The 24,141-nt window shown below is 42.3% G+C and overlaps 1 protein-coding gene across 4 annotated transcripts in view; it reads right to left on the bottom strand.

Moving 5' to 3' along the window:
- The window catches only part of GXYLT2 (glucoside xylosyltransferase 2), a 730,828-nt gene that overhangs the window by 689,980 nt on the left and 16,707 nt on the right, over positions 1-24,141 (bottom strand). For 2 of the 4 annotated variants that reach the window (XM_050957470.1, XM_050957472.1), the window contains 4 exons: positions 23,260-23,511; positions 21,843-21,966; positions 18,107-18,279; positions 14,554-16,793 (listed from right to left, as the gene is read on the bottom strand). In XM_050957470.1, coding sequence (XP_050813427.1) covers positions 16,611-16,793; positions 18,107-18,279; positions 21,843-21,966; positions 23,260-23,511 — 732 coding nt within the window. In that variant the 3' untranslated portion in view covers positions 14,554-16,610. Of the gene's footprint in view, positions 1-14,553; positions 16,794-18,106; positions 18,280-21,842; positions 21,967-23,259; positions 23,512-24,141 lie in introns of those variants that run through there. The other 2 variants (XM_050957471.1, XR_007774962.1) reach the window with 2 other exon arrangements.

The following is a 24,141-nucleotide window of genomic DNA, read 5'->3' as shown; positions in this document are numbered from 1 at the left end:
TCTGGCAGGCTGGAGGTTTTTTCACTTTTAACTACTAGATTCCCTCCCAAGGAAGACTCACCAGGCTAGAGCAGCCATCTGTGGGAGCCTGCAGGAAGGGTCAGAACAGGGATAGGAAAAGAAGAGGGTGGACACTAAGACCCAGTGGTGCCCCAAATTTTCAGGAGCCCTACGCAGCTGCCTATGTTGCCTATGCCTAAGGACGGCCCTGGGATACAGGGTCCAGGGCAGCCTGGGAGGTTAGTGGGAGCCCTGGCGCCAGCAGCAGTGAACAACCTGGCCCCAGACCACCCCACTCTGTTCCGCCCCACCGGCTCCCAGCATCACTTGGGGGAGGGAGCCAGAAAGAGGTGGGGTGGGGACAGGGGTTTGGGGGAAGGGATGGAATGGAGATGGGGAGGGAGCAGAGCAGGGTTGGGAAAAGGTGGGGTGGGGCAGAGCAGGGGCAGGAAGAAGTGGGGCAGGGGCTTAGGGAAAGGGGTGGAGTGGGGGTAGGGTGGGGACAGAGCAAAGGCAGGCCAGGGCAGGGCAGGCTGGGGCTGGGTCTCTCGCTGCTGCTGGCACCAGGCCCCCTGCTAACTCCCCAGGCCTCCCTGGACCCTGCATCCCTCTGAAGCGCGGGGCCCCCAAAGCACAGGGCCCAGGGTGGCTGCCCTGGTCCATCCTATGGATGAGCCAGATCTGAAAATATAGGCCCAAACATGGGTGAAGCCGGACCCACATTCCTTAATATTGGTGGAGCATGGGCACCATGGGCCCATATAACTCGCCACCTATGTCAGTGCTGACAGATTCTACAAATCTGTTACCTTTTAAAATTACACACTCATTTGTGTATATATGTTGCCTTCTTTAACCTGTAAATAACTATCATTTCTTTTTCATAGTTAATAAATCATTAGTTAGCTTACTATAGGATTGGCCATCAGTGTTCTCTTTAAGTGTGAAATCTGGGGTACAAATTGATCTGGAGTAAGTGACTGGTCTCTCAGGACTGGAAGCAATCTGTATCTTTTGTGATCTTTGGTGTATAGCAACCAACTAACACTAAGTCAAGCTTGCCTAGGTGGCAAGGTAAACTGGAATGTCCAAGGGCACTGCCAGTGACTCCTTGGTAAGGCTGTTACAGTGCTTCGGGAGTTCACATTTGTTACTGGGTTAGTGAAATTTGATTATAGAACATACAACCAGGTTGGGGTCTTTGCCCTGCTTTTTGACGTCTGCCCTGAGGATGGCACTCACAGTAGGGAACCATTCCAGGCAGTGTGACACAGGCCCATAACTTTATTGTCACCCACACAGTCAGTGGAAACCAAAGTTCTGGAAATCAGGCAAATCTCCAAATGTTGATTACAAACACTGATATCTGAGACTTGGCATTAGTAGAAGAAAGCATTAATCATACTGACAGTTGAAAAAAGGAATATTACTAGATTTGGACTGTTTCTTTCAGAACTGTTAGAACGATAATGGAACCTATGCCCTGAAGATGTTACATTATCATAGGTTAACACGTTTATTATATTGTGGGAAATCTGTTGGCTCTTACATAGCTCCCTACTGGAGCTTACATGGTTTTGGTTTTGTACAGCCTAATCGGCCCCCATATCCTTGCACACTTATGTCGCACCACAGTGTGTCTGCAACTCAGCATTCTGGTGATGTTTTCCTCTTTTAGGAGATGTTTTCCTTTCATTTTGTCATTTTCCTCATGGACGTGCTGTACTATCAGTTTGGATTTCACATATTGTAAAATTAGTGTGGAACAACATTGTATGAGCTGCTGTGAAACTTAATAGCAATTATGTACATAAGAGGTTTGCCCCAGTCTCCATATTGCTGTTTGAAGAAAACAGTGAAAGATTCTGTTTGTATATCTGATGACTGCACAGAGGAGCGGAAAAGGAATCAATGATTAACCCTTCCCTTTCTGTATATTTTCACTTTAATATGTTCATAAATCATGGTGGAGGGAGGGGGAAGAAATCTTTATGTCCTGTGTGTGATCCCCAGAACCTAATTAAGCACTGAGCCCTAATTAATTAACTTAATGGAGGCATTAAGTCTGACCAATTTACATTAGTTAACGAAGAACCTAATATTCAGGGCCTAGTTCTCTACTGCTTTCCCCCTTGTGCAATGCTTTACCCTGGGCAAAGTGAGTGTAAAACTCTACCCAATCAAAATGGTCAAGTTGACATCCACTTTGTAAGCAGCAGCATTCGACGAAATGTCATTTTGTTGAAAAATGCCAGTTAGTCAAAAATGAAATTTATACTGAAAAAGGTTAAAGCCTAAGTCTGACCTTAACCAGTTAAGCACATGTTAGAGAACAATTGCTTTGTCTTGGCCCGAGTTTTGAAAGTGTTAGTTAGATCAAGCTGGATAACGTGATCTAACATCACACTTTTAAATACTAGTCTAGACATGGCCTAAAGCCCCAATGCTGGAACTATTCATGTAATAAAGGTAGGTACAGTGCATAAGAGTTTGCAGGATTGGGGTTTAAGGCGTTGTTTATAGGGGAAAGATTTTTCAATATAACCTCAGGTGTTAATTTAAATAGATATAGTTATAACCCTCCCAAATGGACATTCTTATTCCAGTATAAAAGTGATTCTGTGATTTAGCTTGGGAAGCAAAAAAGGCCACTTTTATAGCAGGATAAGAGTGTGCACATGACAGGTTATACTAGTATAACTATACATGTATAGCTGGTAGAACTTTCCCTTATTGCTGAAAATGTGTAATGTTGAAAATGTTACTTTCAGATCTACAACAACATTTTCACTTTTAATAATAACACTGGCCTTCATGTCTTTACTTGTTCTTCAACTAAGAGAAAGTAACACAAAGTCACACTTGGACTTTATTCCAGTGGGAAAATAAAAATTGAAAGAGAATGCTTCCCCTCCCCTCCCACTCTCTTTTCCTTTTTCAGTTATGTCCCTTTTTTCCAATAGAAAAAAATGGAGGGTGGGGGAGAAGAGGGAGGACAACTGAAAAAAGAGGAGAAAGTGAGATATTTTAAAAAAATATTAAATGGAGACATATTTAAATAAAATCCCAGCTGGAATATATAAAGCACATAATAGGCCCTGCCCTTGAGTTTTTGTGCGACCTTGAACAAATGAGTTAGCCCATTTGGACATCAGCTTCCTTATCTGTAAAATGGGTATGATATTTTCCCTTCTTTGTGAAGTGCTTTTAAATCCTTGGAGTAGAGATGTCATACGTGGCTATGCTTTGTGTGAGCTCCTCTTGTGTTGCTTTTTGAATATTTACTGTGTGTTAAGCACACTGCACCTTCTTTTCTATTTTGGCAGGGTTTTTTTTTTTGTTAGTCACACAATATTACAACAATGAGACTTTCTTTCATGTCAAATTGTTTTCTAACCCAGGTTTTTTTTTTTTCCAGCAAAGCAACTTCGTCTAACGGTAATTACCACAGGATTGAGAATTCTTACCCTTCTATTTTCATACGGCACACGTTGCTGATTTCTTCAACATATGTGAACCTGGGTGTAAGATCAAGGATTCTGAATGGTTGTTTATGGACCCCTTAAGTTTAAGCGTAAAGCTGATTCAATACATTTTTAAAGTAAAGAAAATCAAAAAACTTGACAAAACCATTTCATTTTCACTTACTCATTAAACGTAACTTTGTTTTTGTGATTTTTTTAATATTAGAATTTTAATACAAAAAGGAAAACAAACCAAGACTGGAGCTGATTTTACTCTCCTTGGAAACCCAAAACTCTCACTAGTGTGAGAATTTTGAGTGCCCAGACAATGAAGGATCAGGCCTCATATGTGATAATATTAATCCATCTCTGCACCCAAGCAGGGGCAGCACTACCATTTAGGCAGCCTAGGCAATCGCCTAGGGTGCCAGGATTATTGAGGGGGTGGCATTTTGCCGGGGGGGGTGGCAGGCAGCTCCGGTTGACCTGCTGCAGGCATGCCTGCGGAAGGTCCGTTGCTCTGCAGCTCCGGTGGAGCTGCCGCAGTCATGCCTGCGGATGGTCGGCTGCTCCCGCGGCTCCGGTGGACCTCCCACAGGCATGCCTGCGGCAGCTCCAGCAGAGCCACGGACCAACGGACCCTCTGCAGGAATGCCTGCAGAAGCTCCACCGGAGTCGCGGGATCAGCGCGGGGGGCGGCAAAATGGCCGTGCACCTAGGGCGTGAGAAACCCTGGCGCCGGTCGTGCACCCAAGGAGTGAGATTACTCTTTTGTAACTCCAGAGCAGACTTTGGCCTGATAGGAATTCATTATGCCCATATGCCAGAGGGCAGAATTGGGCTCTAATTTCCCCGAGTGAGGCAATGCACAATTAAGACCACATATTTGAGCCTTATTGTGCTGAGATATTGCAGTTTTTTTTTTGTACAAGCTCACTCACTCCCAGGTTTCCCGTGCCCATTAATACTAAGGCACTTTAGAGTGAGCTAACAGAAGAGTGACAGCATTATGGCCAGAGCATGCTCTACATGGGAGGGGAAAAGACAGAAACTCAGTGCAATGAGCTTCTCTGGAATCATCCTGTCAGGGCTGGTCTGCACTGCAGGGTGCAGGGGGGATCGATCTAAGATACGCAACTTCAGCTATGCTATTCGTGTAGCTGTAGTCGAAGTATCTTAGTTTGACTTACCTGACCGTCCTCATGGCGGCGAGTTGACTGCCGCGGCTGCCCCGTCGACGCTGCTTACTCCTCCTGCAGAGGTGGAGTACGGGTGTCGATTCGTGGATCGCTTTATCGCGTCTAGACAAGATGTGATAAATTTATCCCCGATAGATCGATTACTACCCGCCGAACCGGGGGGGGCGGGTAGTATAGCTGTACCCTAAGGTTTGTCCTGCCTGGGGTGGAAGGTGTGTAGTTCTCCCCCAGCAGCAGTAGAAAGTCTGCTTCTTGAGTCCTAGCATTGAAAGACTTTGTAAAGATTCCATGGAATTATACACTGGAGAACTCCCAAGGCACAGCTTGGTCATCAATAGACCTAACTGATTAAAATGATGTGAGGAATGTGCCCAACAGTTACCTTTGCTTTCAGTAATCAAGCTCAGATTAGGTATCTAGTGATCTTTGACCTGACCTGACCTAGAATAATTTAATTCATTAGAGTGTGACAGCACTGTGTGTGGCACTTCAATTCAGTCTGAACTAAAATTGATTAGTACACTGAAAGAATCTGTAACTAATTGATGTAATATCAATTAAGCCAGGAATATATACCACAGAGATAGGAAAACTAGTTCATAGCAAAATAAGAAAGGCCATACTGGGTCAGACCAGTGATCCATCTAGCCCAGTATCCTGTTTTCCAAAAGTGGCCAAATACCAGGTGCTCCAGAGGGAGTGAACAGAACAGGTAATCATCAAGTGATCCATTCCCTGCTTCTGGCAAACAGGTTAGGGACACTTCAGAGCAAGGTTTTGCATCCCTGCCATCCTGGCTAATAGCCATTGATGGACCTATCCTCCATGAACTTATCATCTAGTTATTTTTTTAACCTGTTATAGTCTTGGCCTTCACAACATCCTCTGGCAAAGAGTTCCACAGATTGACTGTGCATTGTAAGAAGAAATCCTTCCTTTTGTTTGTTTTAAACCTGCTGCCTATTAATTTCATTTGGTGACCCCTTGTATTATGAGGAGTAAATAACACTTTACTTTCCCCACACCAGTCATGATTTTATAGACTTCTATCATATCCCCCCTTAGTTGTCTTTTTTCCAAGTTGAAAAGTCCCAGTCTTATTAATCTCTCCTCATACAGAAGCCGTTCCATACCCCTAATCATTTTTGTTGCCCTTTTCTGTACCTTTTCCAATTCCAATATATCTTTTTCGAGATGCAGTGACCAGATCCGCACTCAGTATTCAAGATGTGAGGACCTTTCCTCTTATCCCATGACAGCTTCCTTTGCTTAAGAACCTTTTGGGGGCAACCTTGTCAAAGGTCTTCTGAAAACCTAAGTACTGGCTCATCCTTGTCCACATGCTTGTTGACCCCCTCAAAGAATTCTAGTAGATTGATGAGGCATGATTTCCCATTACAAAAACCATGTTGACTCTTCCCCAGCAAATTGTGTTAATCTACGAGTCTGATAATTCTGTTCTTTATTATAGTTTCAACCAATTTGCCCAGTACTGAAGTTAGGCTTACTGGCCTGTAATTTCCACGATCGCCTCTGGAGCCTTTTTTAAAAAATGGTGTCACATTAGCTATACTCCAGTCATCTGGTACAGAAACAGAATTAAATGATAGATTATCCCAACTTCAAATACCACCCAAATCTTTCAGTGATGTTTGAGAAATAATTATACTTCACATTATGTAGCGTTTATCTGAGGATCTCAGAGCACTTTGAAACATTAATCTTCATAACATTCCTGTAAAATAAGTAAGTATCATTCCCATTTTACAAATGAGAAAACTGAAGCACCAAGAAATCAAGTAATTTGCCCAAGAACATGCAGAAGTCAGTGGCAGAAATTCTGGGTAAATACCTCCTACCTACTCCAAGATAAGTTTTGGCCCCCACCTTTGAAGGACTGGTTCAAAATCCATAATGGGATTTCAACAGGGCTGTAATCTGCTATAGTCTCATCTTGGATTCATAAAGGTCAGAATAGCCCAATGCATTGTGGGGTGCTGTTCACCTGGAGAAGCCTTGAAGACTATGAGGTTTTAAGACAATAACCATTCTCAGCTGAAGAGAGAGACTACTAGACCTGCTGAGGCTGCTGATGGTCATCCATACAGAGACATTTTTACATTAGTCCATCATTAGAATTGAGGTTCCACATTCTCTAATGCACATTATACTAGCAGTCAATAGCAAAGCACATGCCAGAGGAACTGTCTCTCTCCACACAGCCAGATGCCACAAGCCTTCTTTCCCTTTATGCCCAAGCCTAGGAAACAGAAAACCTCCTATAGGGAGCTATCATGAACCAGGCTGCCATTCAAGTGAAAACCTAGACTTGTACCATTCCCACTTGAAGATTTTAATGTGCGCAGAAATAGGGGTCCAGGTTAGCATGCCCGAGTTCCACTCAGAGGATTTATTAAGGGTGCAGAAAAATGATCCCTAGGCTTGGAGATAGGTAGCTGGAGAAGGCACCTGTTTTGCCACAGATCCTAAGATCCACTCCAGCAAGGGATCAGTCTACTTTGTGTTGCTACCTGATTTCCCTGCTCCCCACCCCATTTGGAAGTCATGTTCTATAGCCTGCAGCTGGCTATTTGCATGACATAAAGGAGGATTTATGAACAACTTTATAAAAGCAAAATGATGCAGTCATTTGCCTGGTGGCACAATCCATAGTAGAAGGGACCTTGCTTAGGATACTGTGACATTGATTCCATGAAATATAGAAACCATACCTTAACATTCCTGAGAGTTGTCTGGTTCCCTGTCATCACACTGTGGGATAGAGGCAGCATATCTAGTGGTTAGAGCAGAGGATTAGGAGACATTGACTCTGTTGTCAGTTCTGTCACTAGGGCCTGATCTATACACAGATTTTGTACCAGTGTAACAATTTCAGTTAGGGATGTAATGATTTTTTTTTACCTACATAGTTACTGGTACAACCTCAAGTGTAGATGCAAATATACCAGTACAAGGGTGCTTAAACCAGATAACTTATCCCCTCTCTCTTATGGGAAAAGCCCATTTCTACTGCCACAGCTATGTCTACACTAAGGGGCTCATACCACTTTAACTGTGCTGGTATAAAGTGATAACATGGGGTAAGGGATAGCGCAGGGGTTTGAGCATTGGCCTCCTAAACCCAGGGTTGTGAGCTCAATCCTTCAGGGGGCCATTTAGGGATCTGGGGCAAAAATCTGACAGGGACAGTACTTGGTCCTGCTAGTGAAGGCAGGGGACTCAATGACCTTTTAAGGTCCCTTCCAGCTCTATATCTCCATATAATAATTTGTCTGTGTAAACAAGCCCATGTGTGTAATCCACTGTGACCTTGGGTAAATCACTTAACATAAAATAAGGATACCACCATCTCTGATATCCACTAGATCCTCTGCTGAAAGACATTGTGCAATAATAATTCATAACACAGGTTTTTTCTATAAACTTATGAAAAATGCCTTTTCTGCTCATTCAATGCCAATCTATCATTGCATTAAATGACTAACATGACTCTCTCTGAAATTCTTGAATTGCTTTATATGGATTTGCATATAACTCACAATCCTGTCCAGGAGGAACCAGTGAGGACAACTGCTTTCCAGACTGCAAATAACAGATGATGATGATAATCGTGTGTTAGTAAATGAAACACAGTTTAGGGCTGAGTTCGCAGTTGCATGTTCAGGAGCACGTTGGTTTCTCTGGCATAGCAGCAACATTTAAACGGTGATTAGAAGAGGTATTTTGTTAGAAACTGAAGCTGGGCTGAAAGTGCCATGTTGTTATATCCCCTGCGCTTTAAAATTTGTTAGCACCTACAAAGACGACATTTTAAAAACAAAATTGATCTTGACAACTGATAACTATCCAAATACTCAGAAGAAATTAATGGCAAAATCTAGCAAACTGTTTCAAGTGCAGAGGTGGAAGAGTTTTTCATCTCCCATAGCATTTAGCAAAGTCCTAAATCACATTTGGGTAAGTGCACTCCTGTGTGCAATTGAACTGAGATGGGGCTTAACCCCCATTACTTGCACAGCTAGCAAATACACCCAGGTAGGCATGCTCTTCTGCGCCTGTGGAAGTGAGTACCTAATTGGCTCTCAGACAGAGGGGGCAGAACTAAGGAGCTCAGTTGAGGAGAAACTAGTCTCTCTGGCCCAGGGCAGGGTAAGTAACAGACAACGATCGTGAGGGCAGTGCAGGCTCCGGCCAGGGAAGCTCCGAAACGGGTTTTTACAAGTACAAGGAGGAGACCGCTTCAGTAGCCCAAGGGGACAAAAGAATTATCCAGATTCATTTGGACTTGTCCAGGATACTCTGGAAGAGGTTTGAACTTTGTGACTTCGCCAGAGGGCGGAGTCCCAGAAGATCTGGAGTCAGAGGCAGACAGCCAGCAAGAGGCACGCTCCAAGGATGAGTAAGTGCCACCACACAGACAATATGATGTACAGCTAGATATTGCTCAGATGGAATTAAGTTTCTGACTATTCTGGAAATGGAACCAAGCAAGCTGGCATGGGGAAATGCTAACTAGTTTCGGGGGGAGGGGTGGATTTATCCAAGGAGTAGGTCTGAGCATCAACAGTAAGGAGAACATGGAGAATTACTGCAAAATTCAGGCACTCCATTAAGAAACAAGTTGTTTGGCAAGTGCTACCACAGTATCAACTGTTCTGACTGCATTACAAAAGACAGCATTCTTCTATAATGCTACAGATCTGGCTTTGTTGGTTCAAGTGCCCAAGACTAGAGCTGGCTGGAGAACGACAATTTCATTCTTGCGGCACTTTCAAGGTTTGGTTTTGTTCCATATTGGAATGAAAACAAACCCTAAGTGTTTTCATGAAACAGAATTGCATCAAAATGGATCTGGTTTTGGAACGGACTGGTCAGGTTCTCAGTTAGTCTTACTCTTCCTGGAGAGCTCACCCTGGACCTCAGAAACCTTCCCCTTCAAACTGATGCATCTCTGCCAGTGGTTCTCAAACTTCAGTGCACTGCCACCCATTTCTGACAACAATTACTACACAGCCCCAGGAGGAGGGACCGAAGCCTGAGCCCACGCCAGCCCCCATGTCTCAAGGAGAGGGGGTAAATTTAAAGTCACACCACCCGGGGGGGCGGGGAGTGGCAAAGCCAAAGCCTTCAGCCCCAGGCAAGGGGGCCTGTAACCTGAGCCCCATCATCCTTGAGCTCATGCTTTGGCTCTGGGCCCCAGCAAGTCTGACACCAGCCCTGGTGACCCCATTAAAATGGGGTCGTGACCCACTTTGAGGTCTTAACTCATAATTTGAGAACCACTGGTCTCTGCAAAACTTTCAGCTTTCATAAGACCGTATACTTCAGTGAAAAAATGTTTTGTTCTGATTAGCTCTTCCCACGACAAAAAGAATATCCATATTCACATCTGAAAGCAAAGTGCAGGAGATTGCTAATCAAACTCACACTAGCCTTTCTCCAGTCTTTCCATTCTGTGGAACACATTGTTCCTTCGCAACCTTCTAATGGACCAATCCTCTCTCCCAACACCTCCATTCCCTATGGCTTGGTTTATAACTGTGGACAGCTGGAAAGCACTCCAGGACCATTAGCAATCAATAGAGAACCACTTTATTACATAACTGGCCCAATCCTGCTCTAACTAGAGTAATTAGGAGTTTTGTCCTTGACTTTAAAAGGAGGACTAGGTCCAACGTGCAATACAAGTGACCAATGCCATAGAACAGCATCTGATTACCTTTTGTCTCCTTCAAAAAAGGAGACATCCTCACCATACAGACAACTGGTTTGGTTTCAGAAAGATTGGGAATTTTCTGTCCTGCAGAGAAGTATCAGGGAAGCAAATACCATCCCAGCAGTGACTGTACAAGATTGAGTCCATAAGAAAGCAGATACTATGAGGAAAGACAACAGAGGGTAATGCAGAATTAGTAGGGAAAGGAAGAGAAATGATCCTCAATTATTGAATCCTGCAAGTACATGTACAACTGAAGACCTCTACTATTTTAGTTAATATGAAACAAAAATATTGTTTTACAATGTAATACACATCTTGGGCCCAGGGCCAGCTCCAGGCACCAGCGAAGGAAGCAGGTGCTTGGGGTGGCCAATGGAAAGTGGCGGCACATCCAGGTCTTTGGTGGCAATTCGGCAGCAGGTCCCTCAGTCCCTCTCTTCCTCTTTGAGCTGCCGCCAAAGAGGAGAGGGCGTGAAGGACGCGCTGCCGAAGAATGGAGCAGCACAATTGAGCTGCCACCGAAGTGCCACCGCGGCTTTTTTTTTTTTTTTTTTGCGCTTCACCGCTTGGAGTGGCAAAAAAGCTGGAGCCAGCCCTGCTTGGGCCAAATTCTTCTGTCATACCACTAAGTCAAGTGAGAAAGGAACAGGGTCTCTTGTTATTATCAAGGAAATGTATATATTTTGTCCTTTTCAGTAGCCATATTCAATTATCTTGCTGGAACAGAGCCAATTTTCTTTGTTAAAATCAACGAGCACTAGCAGAGGACAAAATTTCCCTTTAGGCCAAATCCCTGCACAAGCCATTTATCTTGAACAGATAAGACCTTTAAAGACACACAGTATAACAAAGAATTTACAAGGCAGAAAGGTATTAAAAAGAAAGCTCATTGAGGTCTGATGTCAATTTTATACAAGCTAGCTCCCCAAGAAAGGATATTAAACCGGGGGGAGGGGGGAGACATAATAAAGATTACGTGCCCAATGTGCCCTCAGTTACACACATACAATCCCCTGAGTCAATGGGCCAAATTCATTGTTGGTGAAAGAGGGTGCAACTTTGCAGGTGTATTTGGTTAAATGGGACTACACTGATGTACTAGCAGGGCAGTTTGACTTGGAACATTTAGGTTTTAATCTTCATTTCTAAGTTTAAAATATTCACAAGATGTAATTTGAAAAACCAACAAAATCTTTGTTTTAGTCTTAAAGCATGTTATGGAAGAATAAGGTTTTGTACTTCAAACTAACTTTATTAACTTATTTTTAACAGAAAATTATCATTTATCATAAATATGCAACATACACCTCTACTCCAGTATGACGCTGTCCTCGGGAGCCAATCTTACCGCGTTATAGGTGAAATCGCGTTATATCAAACTTGATTTGATCCGCTGGAGCACGTAGCGCCCCCATCCCCATGGAGCGCTGCTTTACCGCGTTATATCCACATTCATGTTATATCGGGTGGCATTACATCGGGGTAGAGGTGTGTTAAGAACAGTCTAATACAGAACTGCATAACTACACTGTAATACCCAGCTATTGTCAAACCTCCATTGTGTTGTGCATATAGGTGGTGAGGGCAAAATATGGTCCTTAAAGTAACGAGACCTATTACTGTGAGCCTTTTAATTTGTTCTGATGTTGTTAAAAAAAAAAAAAAAAAAAAAAGAAAGACATGAAAATGTGGAGTTTGCTTAAAAGTTTGTTTATTTATACTGCAAGCAAAGAATCTTAAACATAGAAATGCACTGCGATGCCTCCTTGGGAGCTATAAACAATTGGTGCACTTGTCAGATAAAAATATACAAGCATTTAAATGATACAGAAATTGATCATAATTCTTTACACACACTCATATGTACATGTGCACACACATACACACCAAAAAATAGTTTCCAGTTTCCACCTATAAAGAACAGAAATTATAGCAAAGCTATCTAGCTGGCTTTGCCAGGTGCAGGCCAAATAGCCAAAAAAGCCCTCACATTATAAAATGATGCAAACAAATGCCTCCCTCACTAGCAGTTCCTCACTGTATAATGTGTATTTTTATTCTGACATTTCCTTAAAAGGTTTAGGGCTGAAAGGAGGTGCTCAGCACCGCTCAGTGTCAGGCCCTTATTTGTATAACTTTAGCAAGTTCAAGTACAGCACAGCAAATTGAAAACCTGGAAATGTGCATTATAGCCCTTAGCAGGCCAAGACTTAGGCACAGGCTTCATTTTATACAATATGGGTAGTTCGACTGACTGCAATGGGGCTACTCACAGTGTGAAAAGTTTAAGCATATGCATAAGTCTTTGCAGGATCACAGCCTGTGTTCAAATAACTAGGGCACAGTTCTTTAGGCTGTACCGTACCACACTGTTCTGAATGCAGCAGATGATTTATTCTTTGTGAAATCTGGGTTACCAATTCTCTGAATGTGCCAAATAATTGAATTTGTATTCATCCACAGATAACTATTTTGGTGTTCCCTCTTTTAGTGCTAATATGTTATGGTATCATTGCTTAGTGTGGTACATGAAAAATGGTATTCTGTTTTGTTGGGGGTTTTTAGTTACCAATACAATAATAGTATATGAAGGGAGGACAAAAATATATAAATTCTACATAAGTATTTACATAGTTCCATTATTAAAATAATGGAGGCTAATTTACAAGTAATTAGCAATGAGTATGGTGTGTGATTAACATAAGCTTATTAAAACCAACTGCTGTTGAAATGAAGACTTTTTGGAAGCAGTAGTAAAATATAAATTAATAATTCTAGTCAGAATGAGAAAACAAAATTATGTAATTTTAAAAAAGGCTTTGGAGTTTTCAAATTACAGCTCAATTCACTTTTTCAGAAAAATACCAAAATAAAGTTATTTTCCTGCATAATCACCTTCACATTACACTGAAAGCTATTTTCATGTTAAAATGTATACTTCATATACCTTATACAACTGTTAACATAATATTGTTCTTTATAAAAATATAGCACCACCTGTAAACACTGTTTTTATCTCTAATAACTTTATAAGTAATAATGCCTTTATTTTGTCATTAACTATAGTATCTTATTTGATTCCTTCTTCACAAATATGTTCCCATGGTTCTAAGTTCTACTGAATTATAATGGACATAATCATAACCTACTAAGTGTCTGCGAGTTAGCAATTCTACTGCTGTATATGAGAGGCCATGTTCTAAAATGCAGAGTTCCAAGTTCTGGACAAGATGACTTTTGCTCTACAAACTTCTGTGGCTTGTAGACAGCACAGAGATGAGCAATTTACAAACGCTCAGAGGATGTCTAATCTAACCAAATAGGACCTACAGACAGTCTGCGTTTCCTGATTTAGGAAATCAAACTATTTAAGTGTGCGCTATTGCCAAACCCAAAATGTTTAAAAATCATGAATCAAGCTCCCAGACAGCAGAAGAGTATTTTAAATATTGTGAAGCTATTAAAATAATACTCTTTGGGTTCTTCTTATTTATTAGACTTTGAGTAGTTCAGGTACACTCAGGTCACATTTTCAAGCTCTTCTCCATAACCACAAGAGTAAAAAACTTACATTTCCTTTTAAATGAAAAACTGAAATTCTGAAGAAATCATCTGACTCCAGGAGTTGGGGCTTGAAGAAAAATGCTAAATATTTCAAGCCTGCACTATATAGGTTTAAATGCTTGTCTGACCTCCATTAAGAGGGATAGCTGAAAGACTGTTCAGAATTACTGCTTCTGTCCATTGCTAGTTAAGGTACTTTGATCTCTTACATAGTAAGAGAATAAGATAATGTGAGGATGAGAGCCAGAAATGTGCAAACTGGGGGTGGGGTGGGGTTGGGGGGGTTGAGGGTCCTATTAGGCCTTGTGTCAAAGGACTGTTCTTTTGTCTGTTGTGTCTTCTGAAGACTAGTCCAGGCCGGGGGTGAAATCACTACTTTAGTGGGGCCAGGACTTCAAGTCTGGCATTCTGGGCTCTTTCATTTCACTCTACTCGGACGCTTCCCTAGTGCTGCTGTCATGCCATGCCATGCATACAGTATGCCTATGGATGTGTCACATATGTTTTCACACCCCATGCATTTGTAAAAGGTTTCCACAGGCACTTACCACTGTGTACAACCTGCCTGTTTCACAGCCTTAGCTGCCAGCCAACCTCATGTCTTCCTCTCCCTCACAAGCCAGGTATTGCATTTGGGCACATCAGTGTCAACTGTTCTGATTAGGCCGAGAGAGACAGCTAGCCTGCTGTTACTGGAGAAGAGGGATACACGTAGGCCACCTACCTAAGAGGATTTTCGGTTGGCACGTGTTCCATTGCGAAACTGTATCAATCATGAATGGTGAGGGCAGCAATGCCAACACTGCAGACTGTCTTGAACTTCTAGACTCTAATTAAAGTGACATGCCCCTAGCACTCACCAGCCATGCAAGGTAAGTATGTATGCCTGTAAAACTATTGGCATTACATGCATATTACCATATAATGCAGTCTATAGCAATTTTTTCCATTACAGAATAGTTCCCCCTCGACACCTTGCGTAGTAGACATAAAAGACAGTTCCAAGTGATGGCTGATTTTTCTGTTGAACAGATAAGGTAAGGTAAGGCTGTCTATTCAGTTGCTTTCCACATGCTGAACAATATAACCTCTCTGTTGTATACATCCCTCACGATTTTCACTTACCAAGTGTCTTTTATGGGTATGTCATTGCACCATGAATCCTTAAAGTTTCAGGTTTCCTACAGCTTCTGCTGAGCATCTTTTAACTATTGCAAGTTTTAATGAGCTGCGTAACACTGTCTGTAACTTTAGTCTAACTACTTACAACATGAACATTATTTTGAAATATAAAAAACAAAACATCAGAGCCATCTTGCATCCCATTTCACTTTGAGGCTATTAGTTAAACTCCTGGCACAGGTGCTGAACTTCAAGGGATCAGAGTGCCAAGCAGAGATGTGGATTTTTTTTTTTTTATATCCAAGAACAATTGGATTTTTGGCATATTGGAAAAGGCAGTCAGAGGCAGCAATCTCAGTCTCCCAGTAAAGCTGTGCTGGAAGAAAGGTTCTCGGTGGTATAGAATTATTCCTAAACAGTAAGTAGTAATTAAAGGAGGTTCATTCACAGTGTTCTTGCTGTTTTTAACATAATTAAAACCACAAAATAGCAAGAAATGTAATCTATTTAAAATGGGAAGAAAAAAAGACTAAAGCCATGTTCCCACAGAGAGGGGAATTTAAAACAGCCACTTGAAATCTAGGTACTTTCAGCAAGTGAACACTAGTTCAAGTATTGTACTTATCTCTACACCCCTCTCCCAATATTTGTGCATATGTTCTTCTTAGTGGCTTTAATGGGTCTCCCTCCTGTTATTGTGTGAAAGGCTCAAACAAAAGAGGGAAAGTAGGCTAGGGAACAATGATACTCACTAGACACAAAGTGCTGTCAAATGCACAAAGTAAACAAACAGACCCCACACCTTTCAGTGATTTTTAAGCAGATGGTTTCCCTTTTATACAGTCATGTTTAACTAAGGCTTAAGCATCTATTTTTAAGTCAGTGATGCTGTCAATTTAAATCTAGACCCAAATATAAATCTTGTGGGATGAAAAAAATTTTTTTTTTAATAAAAACAGATGTTTCTACAACTGAAAAACACCTCCAATGAAAATAGTTGTTTTAAACACACACACATTCCCCTAAAGTGTTTAAACTTAAACATGACAGATCTAAAAACACGAAACTCATTCTAGTGACAGTCAAATCATTGATTCTCCTTGTTCAAGGGGGAGAAATGCAGGAAGTGAACGAAGAGCATAAGTAGTGGCAGTTAGAATGGATTTTTTAAATTCCATATTAATCAATTAAGGAGCTATTAATAAACCAGGGAAATTCATGAATTCCAAGACCAGAAGGGACAACAGTGATAATCTTGTCAGGCCTCCTGTATTACACAGGCCGTAGAACTTTTCCAAAATAATTCCTAGAGCAGATCTTTCAGAAGAATACCCAATCTTGATTTAAAAAGTGGTCAGTAACAGAGAATCCACCATGATCCTTGGTGAAATGTTCCAATTTAGACAATTTTTTTTTATAACATGATTTTTAAACTGACAGTGCTCCTGCCTCAATTTAATTTATCTGCCTCAAATGATTTGGATACAAGGATGAAAATTACCATATAAAGTGTAGCTATGTTTAGTATCTGTAGTTGGCTCCCATATGAACAATGACACGATTTTCATAAACCTTCTTCATCGTTTTCTCAATCTGCTTCAGAAAAACTTGTGGAATTCGCCCACATAAAGTGTGTACAGTATCCAGAAACTTAGACTGAAGAGGGTAGTACAAGGACTGGAAGAGATTGTCTTCAAAGGGAAACTGAAGAGGGAGGAGAGCAAGGAAGAAAACTGATTATTTTCAGTAGGTATAAATGACATTTGAAAAGTTTAACACCACTTTTAGTTGGGAGATATTCAGAGGGAGCTAAAAATGTCCTCAGGCCCACTATTCAACCCATAAATAGGAGCAGGAATAGGCCTTATACAAATTGGCACTGGCTTGCTCCCAAGTCACTACTGACTTCTGATGTATTGAAACCATCGGTCAAATCCATTTGAGACTACTGACTTTCAGAAAGCTCTGCCCAGCCATGTTGTCTAACAAAGCCAGCTTCACTGAAACTGCATTTTTAAAGCCCAGGCTAGAGGGTAAGTGTAATACAGCTGGGGCCAAGCATGTTCTTGGAGTTTATGCTTATGTTCATTGATGGAGATCTTCTTCCACAGGGATGTCTGAGGCAGCTCTATGCCAGTCCTTGACATACCACAGAGCACTATGTATCAACAGCTCCTTTTCTCAGTAGTGGAAGGATAGGCTGTTGTAAAGATCCCCAACTGGGGTCAGCAGCTGAGACTGAACCAGGGACTTCAGCCCTGAAAGCATAAGCCTATGCCACTTGAGCTATGAGTAACTTCATTGACTGGCTGCAGTAGCAGGCTGTTATCCTGTAGGTGGACCTGTCGCTACATGAAACCATGACACATGTAGGCAGCCTACTAAGTAGCACAAAAGTAAAGTAACTGGAGATGTTTTGCTAGGCTCATGCTGCTTATACACAGGTTCTATTAACAAATAAAGAGAGAGAACTAAATCCAGTGTCTTAAGAAGAAACAAAAGGAAACCCTGAAACACTTACCAAAACACCCCAGAGTCTGAAGTTAGAATTCATCCCACAAAATGGAAATATGGGACCGATTCTACAAGGTGCTAGGCGCCCTGCACTCCCCAGGGAGGTGAAGAGTATTTGAGGGTGCTCAGCCCATGCTAGGATCAGACTCCATATAACAGTTATGGAGTCATAGTTGTAACAGCATAATTAAGGATACAAGATCCAGCTCATTCAAATCCATTTCCATTAATACACTACAGAAGCCGTTTACCTGGCCTTAGGGTTTGAAGTTTGTTTTAACATTGAGGAGGATGGTTTCAACCATCCCTCGTGTACACACACACACACACACACACAGTGAAGTGGAAGTCCAACACAATGTTTTGTGAACACTGTGTATACACACAGTATCCTTTCCCTCAGACTTGGGCTATTCCAGCCACTGAGCGCTCTGCTATAAGATCTTGCACTGCTTTGTATCAAATAATAATAATAAAAAAATACCCAAAAGGAGAACACTTACATCACGTATCACTTCATATAGTGCCTTAAAAGTAGGCTGTTTGTCATCATGGTAGACGCCTCTGTTACCATGGAGAACAGATATGCCTTCCTCTTCTGCGCCTTTACAGTTACTCCCATACATACAGTGATCGGGCCGGTAATTCCACTGACAGGGAAACACATAGAGACACTCTGGCAACATCAATTAGAGAGAGAGAGAGAGAGAGAGAGACATTGAACTAAACAATTACCGCAAGTTAATCACATTGCTAGGAAAGCGGTGGGGTTGTCAGTCCAGAAGATTTTTGGTCATTTTGTTGGTAGTGACTCAGGCTAATGGTCTAGAATTCTAACCGGGTTTTCTTCAGGAGATGATTGAGAGAGTCCCACCACTGCTGGGCTGGGGATTGTTATAATAGGAGACTTGGCCCACTGCAGAACTGGGAGAAAAGAGAAACTGAAGAGAGAGGAGGAAAAGAGCATGCTTTTCAGGCTACTAGTGACAGAACAAGGCCTTGGTCCTACACAATGTGTAGCTCCTTTGTCCAGCATCCTCTCTAGTTGTGTCTGTGTACATGCAAGGCCATGGAATGAGAGGGAGGCAGTGCAAGTCACCATCTCCTGCATCCCACTTGAAGACAGACCTGTAGTGGTTGGCTGAATTTTGACTCTTATTGGAGCCAGTGGGGAAAAGCTTTTCAACTATTTCCATGCTTACCACTGAAACTCTCACCTAGGCGGTTGATATGCCAAGCCAGAGGATGGCAATTTGTTGTACAATGGATTCCCAGAGCATGCAATGAGATAATTTATCCACAAATGCTGCCATGGGAATCTGTGTGGTCCCTAACATACAGAGCCACCCTACACACACTGACATCCGTTTCTAAGCCCTCTGTCTGTTACGTGTACAGTTCCAGATTAATTCCAAAGGCAAACTAATTACTCGCAAAGTGCCTTATGAACGAGCTCCTCCTGCCAATCCTCTTCTCTTAATTTACTCTGTACACTCCCAGCATCCGCAGCATACTACAATAAATCATGAAAAGTCCTGTAGGTCATCTCCCAGCCAGGGACTAGAGCTGTTCTGGACCCGTCTCCATGATGGCAGAATCATGGCTGTGCCATATGCACCAAAAACTGAATACTTCATTTGGCCTTTCCTGGGGCTCCACTCATCCTGCCCAGTAAAGCTGTGACTGGTCCTCGGGTGGGTTTCTAAGGGGGCAGAGGGAAAAGCAGAAGCGCTTTTCCCCTTGACCCCACCAATGCAGGAGGTGGTCGTAAGGGCCCTTTTCCGAGCTCGCTCTGTTCAGCCTGACATTTCTCATGCTTCGCTTCAGCCAAATGCTCAGTGCTAGAATCAGTGGAAGGGGACGCTGCAAGGGCCTGGTCCAAATCCCATTAGTGTCAATGGGAGCCTTTCCATTGGCTCCAATGAGCTGCAGATGGAGGCCTCTATCAGCAGGATGCCAGTACTCAGCGTTTGCACAAGCACAACTCCTCCCCAGGCCCTTAATACTGAACAAGGGTGTCATGTCGCTTATCAGTTTTCACATGCGGTACTCGCCCATTCTCCTCTCCCGCACCCCTCAGCTATGCTAGCACTCAACTTTTGCTGTCACAACTAGATGCTAATTCTAGTCACTCCTTCAAGTCTATTGAAGAGAGTTGGGGAGAGAGGTTGGGAGAGTTGTGCTCCAAGGATTATCTCACTGGATTCTGACTGCTTCTTTTGCATGGCTGGATTATTTCAGGGGACAAAGGTTATACTTTCCCAGGTAACATGGCTAGGTATATGCTGGCTAATGCACTGGAAAAGCTGCAGTGGCTTGGAGTAGATAAATTAGTTGTCCTTCTCTAATGTCTGAGATTTTGAATTGATGGCTCTTTACAATAGGGTTTTCTAAACTGGCATGGGAAGGAAAATTTTGTTGTTTGTTCTGAAAATACTTTTGATACTAAATAGTTCCTAGGAGCATATTTACCAGATGAGAGGAAAAGACCAGGCCTACGGAATGAAAAATGATACTCACATGTGGAGCTAATCATGAGTTTGCTAGTCCCAGAATTCAACTGGTTTCTCAATTTTCTCTCCCACTTTAAATGATCATTGTGAATTTGATCTAATTGCGTCTTTTTCTTTCCTTCGCCACATACTGCAGCACAAGTCCGTATTGCCCAAGCATCTTGGGAGTCTGCTTCTTTTTGGAAACCATTATAACATTTAATAATGGAATACACAGTTTTTGGACTGTGCCACATTAGCTTTTTCCTAGGCTTATGAGGCTATTACTTGTTGCAACCAAAACACTAATTTAGGACATCTGTCTGCACTAAATAGCTGTTGCTACAACAGTTGTTTTATTGCTTTGCATTTCCCCGCCTCAATTTTTTGATTTTTGTCTGGATTTTACTATAGCCCTTGTCACTTGACTGAAGATTTCATAGGAGGGGCAAAAAGGAACAGAATAAAGGTACCCCCATGTTTATGCAGTGTTCAAGATCATGTAGGGCAAAGGGGGAAAGTTAAAGCAGATCAGAGTGGATGCTGGCACATCAACATGATGGTACAGGTCCAGGACAAAGGTCCCAACTTCTCCGAGTGAGCAGGGACCATACCACAGAACTTCAGATTACTCACTTTTGAAAAGTTAGTGATTTTGGAAAAGTCTGAGCCCAATTTGAGGCACTTTTAAGGGGCCCAATTTTCACAGGTGAGTGCTTAGCACTTTCTGAAAAATCGGGCCCTTTTAAAACTGCGGCACCCAAAATCACTAGTCACTTGAAAACATAAACCTATGTGAACATAACCTGAATTCAGGCGGAACTACGTGAAAAGCCCAAAATACAGCAAGATGTTTAAAAAGACCCTGTGCAAAGCTGGTGGGCATAAGTCAGATGCAAACAAAATAATGTATTGTGTTCATGTCCCACATTTGTAGGTCACACTGCTCCTCAGCTTGCTCTTATCCACTCTCTTGGGCAGGTGGGGGTACCTAACATGCTTTCCAACAACAAAAGATCTTGTAGGATTTTCATATCCTTCCTGTTCGCAGGCCCAGAGCAGGCAGGAAAAAGGGAGAGCACAAAACGCAACACAGCTGGGAGTGCAAACAATCCGAACATCCTGAGGTCACTGGGATGGGTAACTCAGCTGAAGAGCCGAAACACTATCTCATTGGAAGGTCTGGCTTTTTAGCACAGGGTTGGGAAGGGAAGAGATTTTTCAAGCATCAGTGTCGCATCTGTCGGCTGTGACACCGTCACCCCTTTAATAAATATTGGGATTGAGCCGAATGTCAGAAAAGAGATATGGATTTGGACAAAGGGGAGTAATTTCAGATTCAGATAAACATCCATGAATATGAAGACGAAAATGTTGCTCAGCTAGGCTCTAATGCGGCAAAGCATGTATGTGCATGATTAACTTCAGCCCAGGATTCAGCCTGCAGTTAGCACCATGCCTAGAAAACTCTTCTAAACTTTCCAGGCTCTTTAGGTAATATAGCTGGGCATCTGCACTGGAAGTAGGCCCCAGTCCCAAACACACTAATGCTCACAGTAGTCCCAGTGGGTGTAAATCCCATGTACATACATGTTTGCAGACTAGGGGGCCTTAGGTTATTCATTTCAGGCCAGAATTCAATCTCCTGTATATTTTTCCATCATAACAATCCCATTATTGGATTATACAAGGTCTAGCCCTTCACTTGTTCCAGACAAATGTGAGACTAATGGGAATCATTACATACCTGGGTTAAAGTAAAAAATAATATTTAGCAAGTCCTGGTCTCCCCACGTAATGTAATTTTTGTACTTTTGGTATAATGGGTACAACATTTCCTCCCACATCAAGCCTGTTGGTATCATGCTGTTCTATAAGGCAGAAAGAAATCAGAGGAAGTGGGTTAATGTTTTACCAAACAAACAGGGTAATAAAGTCATAGCTTAATGCGCAGGCCCACCTATGTAGAACTCTCCCAAACCCTCCTGTGCCCGGAGGAGAGGAGCAACACTGTGAGGAAGTGCTGGGCCTGGCTATGAGTGGAGTGGAAGGACTCACTGAAGGGCTCCTCTTACTCAGCTGAACAGGGAAGAAAGACCATCTGGGTCTCAGACTGGCATGGTGCACAGCCCCTGCTCTCCAGATATTTGCCCTTGAGAGCAATTGGCCAGGAAGCTGGTGAAGAAGAGCAGGAGTGGGTATAGCATTGGCTCCAGCCTTCTTACGCGCTGGCCAGAGTAGGGAGCAGGTGCAAGTTGGGGGAAGTATGCTGCACCTTCCCAAGGGCTATTGTAACTTACTTCCCCTTCAGGGCAGGGGAGGGATCATAACTTTGGAGGCACAATTCCTTCCTGGAGCTGCCTCAAAGGAGGCACAGCTATGCACTGATCCTTACTCAGGGCTGAACTGAAAGGCTCAATCTAGCCTGGGTAAGGCTATCAGGACCAAATCCTTTAGGCAAGTTTGTGGAACATTTCTTCTCATTGCTGGGCACTTACTCACAAGAGTAGTTATGAGAACAAGTGCTCACCAAGGTAAATAAAAGGTTCCACAGGCAAGAGCCTTTTGACAAGCAAACAAAGCCAACTTGAAAATCATTCTCCCCATTACCACAAGTATCTCCATTGACATCCACTCATGATTTGTCAGGGAGCCTCATTTGATGTAAATAAAACAGATCATTCCCTATGTTATTCACACCACCTTGAATCATTACCAGGGAGAGGTATTTTATAAAGTCCAGTATAATCAGTACTACTGATTCTTGGGTTTATTTTAACATGCGTCTCAGATGGGAGAGGGGGGCAATCAATGACATCAGCTTTCCTTTTGCTTTTAGGCTGTTGCACTTCCAGGGTCTTAAAACTCTGGCTTTTGGGGAAATGTTTGTTAAAGAATCATTTTCACACACACACACACACACACACACACACACACACACACACCCTTTTAAAAATATATCTCTATATCTATATATCTCTATATCTCTATATATCTATATATCAGGAAATCTTTCTACTAGTTTTTCTAAAAGCTTGGTTCTGACCGAGTTTGTCCAGCATCCCTTTTCAATTCCATACTGTACAAGTTGTTTTATGCAAGCACACGTATTCCTAAAAGTTTACTTTAAAAAAAGAAAGTAAAATTCTACAGCAGTTTTTCACCTTGAACTGTGTGTTTCTTATCCGGGTTAAATTCATCAGCATGACTCCGGAATTGACTCCAGTTGTTCCATAGTAAGGGTGACGAGCAAATCGACTGTACCAACCAATCTTTGGTATTTCGTGCTCTGGGGCCATAGCAGCCAGCTGTGTGGAGTTGAACTCTTTCAGAAAGTGCCAGATGTCGTCAATGGGCCTCAGGAAGAGAACGTCAGTGTCCACATAGAGAAGAGAATCCACATCCTTTAAAATCACCTTTGGGGGTTGCGGGTGGGGAAGTGAGGGAAGATGGAAAAGGAAACCAGACAGACAGAAAAAGGAAATTGATTACTGCTCAAGAATTACTTACATTTTAAATTATGCATTCATGCAAATGACAGAGTTATCAACTGACACTGCCAACTGTTGTGGGAGTCACAAACAGAAGGTAGATATAAAAAAAGGCAACCAGCCTTGCAAAAATAGCTAGAGCAAAGTGCAAAAATCAAAGCCTAATCTTTACACAAAACAAAAATCCGCTTAGCTGTCATAACAACCTGAGATCTAACCCACAAGTCTTATTTCATATTGATTTTACTAACAGAACACCTACCTTCTGCACTAATATAGCATTGCTAGTTTTCCCAAAGACTAGCAAGTTGTGTGATTACTACAGAATGTTGGTATGTAATTTAGGCATTGATATGGCAAATGTTTTGGAAAGTAATTATAAAAAAAAACAAAAACACAAAACCAACCCAACATTTTACAACTATATATATTGCCACAATATGCACCAGGTCCTTGGCATAAGACCCTTTATGGTCTAGCCAAACAGCAAAACCTAGATCCCATACTGGCTAGCACACATACACACACCCCGCATCATCTGGGGCACCATGGTCT

The sequence above is a fragment of the Gopherus flavomarginatus genome, chromosome 6 (assembly GCF_025201925.1).
Source record: "Gopherus flavomarginatus isolate rGopFla2 chromosome 6, rGopFla2.mat.asm, whole genome shotgun sequence".
NCBI lineage: Eukaryota > Metazoa > Chordata > Testudines > Testudinidae > Gopherus > Gopherus flavomarginatus.
Note: the sequence above shows the minus strand (reverse complement) of the source record. Positions and strands in the feature narration are given on the sequence as shown.